This window comes from Pagrus major, chromosome 19 (genome assembly GCF_040436345.1).
Source record: "Pagrus major chromosome 19, Pma_NU_1.0".
NCBI lineage: Eukaryota > Metazoa > Chordata > Actinopteri > Spariformes > Sparidae > Pagrus > Pagrus major.
Window position 1 is genome coordinate 28,490,855 of NC_133233.1, and position 7,794 is coordinate 28,498,648.

Genomic DNA, 7,794 nt, shown 5'->3' on the forward strand with positions numbered 1-7,794 from the left:
TGATAACGTAGCAGCGCGACGAGTCCTTGCTAGCTAAGTAGCTAAACTTTAGCGCCGTTCCGTGCTGAGATCCCGCCCTGTGTGGGTCACTACACTGTCATTGGTCAGGCGAGCACCGCTGTTAACGATACCATTGGCTGTAGAGTGTGACAATCTGTCAATAAAAATCAGCCAACAGTTCTCCTCCGATCTACATTGATCTCACAAGTCGCCTCTGTTAAATGTGAATGACGGAAATGCGTCGTAGCAACGGAGAACTTTAATCCATGAATATAGTATCTCCCAGTCTGTTCTTCAGAAACTCATCATTATCTATTAAATATTGTAGTAACTACTCTCATTTTGTGTAGAACGTTGTAAAGTGTTATTGAAAGTCATTTTATAAACGTTTCTATTGTTTTGGTCAAACTATGAGTATAATACTGATAATGTTTGTCAAATGATGAAGTCAAAACAGTCTGAAACATTCTGTTCTGATTAACATTTGATATTTACATCAGTGGTCCAGCTGATCTACAGTAGATGGACAAATACCACCACAGGTAAGAGGAAAAATATATTTTCATACCATGGTCTGGGTGAAAACTGGATCCTGATTGGCTGCAGGCTGTCCATAAACTTTTGGTATACCAACACCTCTGGAAGTACTCGAGTAGTTCAAGTGAAACTGTCTGTTCTAAATTAATGATCCTGTTTCTAAAATGAGTGGGACTGGCATCAGCTGGATGCTAACACTTACAAGTTAGAAATAAACTGAATGAAAAAAATAAATAAATAAAAACACTGAATAGAGTCCTTCAGTGCAGCCTCCTCTGAACACCACAGGATGGAGCCACTTGGATACACAGAAAATGTCTCAAAGAACTGACATTTCTTCAGATTTATGCTGCTGCAAATCTTCAGAGTTAATTAACTAAACTGTTTAAGTCTCAGTGAAGGGTTTGAGTTGAATATATGGAAAAACAAGACAATGAACTGACCTCAGAATCTCTAGAGCACAGTTTTGACTCTTCAGTCCAACAGACAGGAGCTTCACTCCTGAATCCTTCAGGCTGTTTGAACTCAGGTCCAGCTGTCTCAGATGGGAGGGGTTGGACTTCAGAGCTGAGGCCACAACTTCACAGTGAGTCTCTGAGAGTCCACAGTAAGAAAGTCTGTCATGACACAGATATTACAAAAATGTTATTATGAAAGAGGACACTTTATATTTACTTCATGCATTTGATGTCAAAACAGTTTGAAACATTCTGTTCTGATTAACATTTGCTATTTACATCAGTGGTTCAGCAAACCTTCATCTGATCTGTGTTTGACATGAAACAGTTATTCTCATCACTCTCTAAAACCTGCAGACTTTAAATCTTTGTTTTATTTTAAACTTGCAGATGAAGGAAGAGAAAATGTAGTTATATTTGGGTTTCCATGATGTCCACAGTGTCAGTGTGATATGATCCTGTGTCTTTTGCCAAAAAGTTAGATTAGTTTATGCCCAACACAGTGTTAGCATGAGGGTGAGAGTGCCAAAATTAACATCATCACATGTGGGCTCCACAAATCATGTTGCTGAATGATCGTGCACCTCCCGAATTCAAGATGGAATATGGTGTATATTGGTTAAAAAACCTCTTTCATTAGTTTCACCAGGGTTTCTTCTATCACCCAAAGAAAGATTAATAGAAGTAAAACTGTCACATTTAATGATCATTAGAAATAAATGGAATAACTGAGTTCAACAACCTGACAGCTATAAACACATCCAACTGAAACATCTACATTGTTGCACTCATGGTAAGTGAAACATTTTTAAAATGATCACAATTGTATTTAAAAATGTAAGCGCTATTTCAAAATAAATTATTTTATAGTTTGTATATCTGAAGAATTAAACTGCTAATCTACACTGATTTATAATGTTGATAATCACATCTGGACTCACAGAGCCGTCCTGCAGTTCCTCACAGCTGGAATCAGTCTCAGTCGTCCCTCCTCTGATGTGTTGTACTTCTGCAGGTCCAACTCATCCAGAACTTCCTCTGACATCTGCAGCATGTAGGCCAGAGCTGAGCAGTGGATCTCAGAGAGTTTCTTCTCTGATCTGTTCTCTGACTTCAGGAACTCTTGGATCTCCTGATGAACTGAGTGGTCGTTCATCTCCATCAGACAGTGGAAGATGTTGATGCTTCTGTCAGGAGAGACATCATCTCTGTTCATCTCCTTCAGGTTGTCGATGGCTCTCTGGATGATTTCTGGACTGTTGTGTGTCTGACCCAGCAGACCTCCTAAGAGTCTCCGGTTGGACTTCAGAGAGAGGCCATGAAGGAAGCGAACAAACAGGTCCAGGTGACCATTTTTACTTTCAAGGGATTTCTCCATGACTTTCGTCAGGAAGTCATCCAGGGATGGGTAACGGGTCTCCACGCCATCAACGCCTCTACCAAAAATCTTCGAAATCTTCTCAAGGCGAGACTTTGGCTTTGAGTCCCTGAGTGTGAAGTCTTTTAGAAAAGCCTCCAGTACCTTTGTGTTCCTGTTGGTGTAACAGTGGAACATGTAGACTGCAGCCAGAAACTCCTGAACGCTCAGATGAACAAAGCAGTAGACTGTTTTCTGGAAGATCACACTCTCTCTTCTGAAGATCTCTGTACAAACTCCTGAGTACACCGAGGCCTCTGTGACATTAAGACCACACCGCTCCAGGTCTTCTTGGTAGAACATGATGTTTCCTGTCTCCAGATGTTCAAACGCCAGCCTCCCCAGCTTCAGAAGAACTTCCCTGTCAGCCTCCGTCAGCTCCTGTGGACTCGTCTCATGTCCCTCATCGTACTTCTGCTTCTTCCTCTTTGTCTGAACCAGCAGGAAGTGTGAGTACATGTCAGTCAGGGTCTTGGGCAGCTCTCCTCTCTGGCCTGTAGTCAACATGTGCTCCAGAACTGTAGCAGTGATCCAGCAGAAGACTGGGATCAGACACATGATGTGGAGGCTCCTGGAGGTCTTGATGTGTGAGATGACTCTGCTGGACAGATCTTCATCACTGAACCTCCTCCTGAAGTACTCGTCCTTCTGGGCGTCAGTGAAGCCTCGTACTTCTGTTACCCTGTCAACACATGAAGGAGGGATCCGATTGGCTGCTGCAGGTCGGGAAGTTATCCAGACGAGAGCCGAGGGAAGCAGCTTCCCCTCGATGAGGTTTGTCAGCAGCACGCTGACTGATGACTCCTGTGTGACATCAGACACGACCTTCCTGTTCTTGAAATCCAGTGAAAGTCTGCTTTCATCCAGACCGTCAAAGATGAACAGAAGTTTACAGACAGCGAGCTTCTCTGCTGTCACCTTCTGTAATGTTGGATGGAAAACATGGAGCAGCCTGAGAAGACTGTACTGCTCATCTCTGATCAGGTTCAGCTCCCTGAACGACAGCAGAACCAGCAGACTGACATCATGGTTTTCGGAGCCCTCTGCCCAGTCCAGAGTGAACTTCTGCACCGAGAAGGTTTTTCCAACTCCAGCGACGCCGTTGGTCAGAACGACTCTGATGTGTCTCTGTTGGTCAGGTGAGGCTTTAAAGATGTCGCTGCACCTGATTGGAGTGTCATGGAGGGTCTCCATCTTGGAAGCTGTCTCTAGCTGTCTCACCTCATGTTGGGTATTAACCTCTTCACTCTGTCCCTCTGTGATGTAGAGCTCAGTGTAGATCCTGTTGAGGAGGGTTCCACTTCCTGTTTCATCCCTTCCTGTTACATCACTTCCTTCAGTCACACGTTCACATCTCCTCCTCAGACTGATCTTATGTTCATCTAAAGCCTCCTGCAGAACACTATCAGCTGAAAGAGAAGAAAATATTCTGTGATTAAATTGAGAGCAAGAATCTCGATTAAATCAAAAAGTTCCTGTTTTCAGACATGAAGACATCAGCAGACAGATGTACAGTCTTACTTTGTACAGTGTTGGTCTGACTGACTAACACTGGACAGCAGGACAGCTGCTCCTCCACAGAAACACTTCCCTCTGTCTTTCTGAAGAGATAAAGGAAAATCCCTCAGATTAGAAATCACAGATCAGTCTGACAAAAGAGAAGACAGACTGTAAACATTAGTATGTCTTCTCCAAGGTCTGAATCTGGACTGAACTCCCAATCGCTAACAGTTTGTTTTTGTCTGAGTCACAGTGGAGCAGTTTGCATCATTTGATTTTAGTAAACAAACTTATTTTAATGGGAAATTTTATTACACAAACAAAAAGGACCACAAAACATGACCTCATTAGCAGCTATTAAAAACTTAAGCCATACTGGACAAAGTACACGGCCACGCTTAGTACAATATACCCTCCTCTTTTTTCAACAACTGTGTTTGATAAAAAGGTTTGATGAAGATAAAAACAATGTCAGAGTGAAGATTTTGGGACAGTTTCCATGAGATACTTCCAGCCCTCATCAATGGAGCCTTTTCCTTTGCAAAGATATAGAAGAAATCCTCACTTGTCATTAAAGCAGAACATAAATCCCTCATTTGTGTAATTTATCTATCTGTAAAATACTTCGTGCTCCTCATCCTGACATTCAGTGAAAGTTGTAATTCTTGGCTTTTTAACAGATCATTTGATCATCTGCAGTAAAGACATTGGGATGACTTCTGCTCGTTTTCATTCATCAGTAATTCTTCCATCGCAGCAAAACACGTTGCATCAGCCATTAAACTCCTGAAGGTTTAACTGAGCAAACTAAACACTTTTAAGACTAAATTTCTGTAACAGACAAACAATGAATGAACCTGAAGTATCTCACGAACCAACAATATTTAGGCTACACCCCATGATGCAACACTCCGGTGTATTCAAAAAGAATATCTGATGTTGACACACAATTGTCTCGTCCCTACGTATAATACAAATCACAAAGTTTTAAAATGTAATTTACAAAAAAAGAATTTTGTCCAATATTTGGGCAGCTACAGTCATATAATGGTAATGATTTAATTATATAAACTGAAGTTAGTATCAGTTCTCTTACTGTGTGTCTGAGGGTCCAGGTTCTTTACTGAAGTCTGGAACTAAACCTTTGGACCAGTCACTCTTCATAGACAGACAGCTGGAGACTGAAGACTCTTCTCTCCGTCTGTGGTACTGACTTCTGGAAACACCAACATGTTTGTATTTATTTCATGTGAATCACTGTTAATTATCAATACACATCTAAATACACAAACTGGTGATACTGACAGGTTGGTGATTAAAAACATGGCAGTCTTCTTACTGTGTGTCTGAGGGTCCAGGTTCATTACTAAAGTTCACAGGAAAATCTTTGGACCGGTCACTCTTCATAGACAGACAGCTGGAGACTGGAGACTCTGCGCCGTCCTCCTCTTCCTCCACACGATCACTCATCTTCGGCACTTCAGAAAGCACTGAGGTAAATATGTAGCACATGGAAGGAGAACAACATGAAGACAAGGAGGACAAACAGGTGAAACAAGATGCAGAGGAGGAGGGTGTAAAATGGAGATGGTGAAGCCTGCAGACTCATCACCCAATGTGATGCTAAACAAAAGTGACATTTACAAAGATCGGCCTTGTCTCTGTCTAATTAAAGGGACGTCCCTCAGTATGATGTCCTGCTCTGTTGACTCAAAACAGAGACTCAACTAACTGCCTGCACACTTTCTCTGTAAGTTGTTGGTTGCTTCCTCCATTTTTCATGTACCTGGATCACCTGCTCAGGTTTGTGGTGAGATCAACTTATGAGCTTCTCTGTTATTCTTTGCTCAATAAAATGTAACTTCACTGAATAGTCCTGCAATAGATGACATGTTTTCATAAGCTTCTCAAATACATACATGTTTTGTGATATCTCATTTAAATTGGTGTTTATCAAATACAACGATTGATTATTTTGAAATCTTTTGCCTGAAATTATAAAGAATAAAAAAGCTTTGCAATATGGTTTCAACCTCAAACGTTAGAGGCTCATAGTCCTTAGTGTTAAATATTAACACATTATGTTAATATTAAAACAGCAATTCTGATCCTTTTGATGAACATTTAGTCTAATGAAGGCTGAGCCTGCTGATTTATTGTATAACTATTAAATCATTTTGTCAGCTGTACCTGAAGTGGTGGACAAAATATTGAATATAAAATTCAATCCAGTAAAACAAAACCACTGTCGTCTTCTGGACTTCAGTCAGTCTGAGAGGTGACCAGTAACACTGACAGTGAGCTCACAACATGAGAATCAAGACAAACCAGTCTGTTGAGGATGGGACAAACACACACACACACACACACACACACACTGTATACAGTATAAACAAACATCCAGCATCTTGTCAGTTTTCTTTAAATATGAGCTTGTTGTCTCTTGGTCAATGTGAATTTTGTAGCCGATCCCGCTGTTCTCACAGATGAATCAGAGACTTTGACTGTAAAACAATAATGTAGAAATAAAACTCACCTCTGCCTCAGACGTCTTTTCCTCCTCCTGCTGCTGCTGTCGACTCAAAATGAAGTCTGAACACTTTCACTTTAATTGTCTCCTCCCTGTTCTCATATACTGAACCTGAACCACCTGGTCAGTGTTGCTCCTCCTCTTGTCATTTACCTGAAGTCACATGTACTTTATCTGTTGAGGTGTCTCCATGATGACCTCCCTCTGGTTGAACAGCTCAGACTAACACAGATAAACCAAACACAGCAAACTGAGTTCAGATCAGTGTCAGACAAACTTCCCCTGGTCAGCTGAGTTCACCTCCCTTGAACAATGTTTGTGGTTGTGGATCAGCTGAAGAAGTGTTTGGTACCGTTCAGCTCTTCAACGTGAGCTTTGTCCTGGAGCAGCTTCTTCACAGACATGTTGCTGCTGCAGTCGTCTTTGTGACACCAGAACAACTTTGTCACTTTCCTGATCGACTCTTTCCATAAAAACACACATCATCACAAACTCATGTGGAAGATGGAAGCTACGTTTCAGGACATCTCTTCACGTTTCACTCAGATAACTAAACTAAATAAACTCAAAAATATGCGGAGAAGAGAAACATTCACATATATGTTTTATCTATTTTAAATAAAGAGAGAAATCCAACCGTCCAGCTTCTGGGTTCAAGTTTCTCTCTTCTCCAGAACTGAGGCGACCGCCGGTGGCGCCAGAGCCTGACGCAGGCTACAGCTAGCTAGCTAGCTAGCAGCACCCGCAGCCGCTGACGGCTTTTTCTACATGTTGAACTAAAAACAGACGCTTTGTCGCTAAACGTCCATCAGCTGGTGAGCACTGCATCACTGCACATCACCTGGTTCTGGTTCTGGTGCTTCCTCAGCCTCTTCCTCCTCCTTTTCTCGGCGCCTGACGCTTTGATCCTTCGACGCATCTTCGCCGTCCAACTCGGACAGACGTTGACGCTCTGGCCCCGCCCACCGGCCACGGGCCACGTTACGTACGTACGTCACCGTCACGGTCATTGTTGCCAGGTTTGGATGAGACAAACATGATGAGCCTGTCAACAACAAGCAGCTCCGGTGATGAGGTGCAGATCAGACGGAGGAGAAACATTTCAATCCCTCTCCCTCCTCAGCTGAAGGAGCTGAACTTCAACATCTTCACTGAGATTCATCAAACAAACCGATTCTTGAGACTGAGGTTTAACTTTGATGTGAATAACTGTGGTTTGAAAGTTTGGATCACATGTTGTTTCACTGTGAATCAGTCCAACTGTTCTGGACCGACATGCAGGGCTGGCTACAGTCCAAGAGGACCGAACCATCACCACTGACACAGGAAACTGTCAAGTCTGGACTTTCTGA

The 7,794-nt window shown here is 42.3% G+C and overlaps 1 protein-coding gene across 1 annotated transcript in view; it reads right to left on the reverse strand.

The window, feature by feature from the left end:
- LOC141014370 (uncharacterized) overlaps positions 1–7,452 on the reverse strand; it is a 94,632-nt gene extending 87,180 nt beyond the window's left edge. Inside the window, 6 exon segments of the mRNA XM_073488108.1 lie at positions 981–1,072; positions 1,977–2,006; positions 2,008–3,821; positions 3,934–4,013; positions 6,612–6,664; positions 7,342–7,452. Coding sequence (XP_073344209.1) covers positions 981–1,072; positions 1,977–2,006; positions 2,008–3,821; positions 3,934–4,013; positions 6,612–6,664; positions 7,342–7,452 — 2,180 coding nt within the window.
- Between the last annotated feature and the right edge of the window lie 342 nt (positions 7,453–7,794).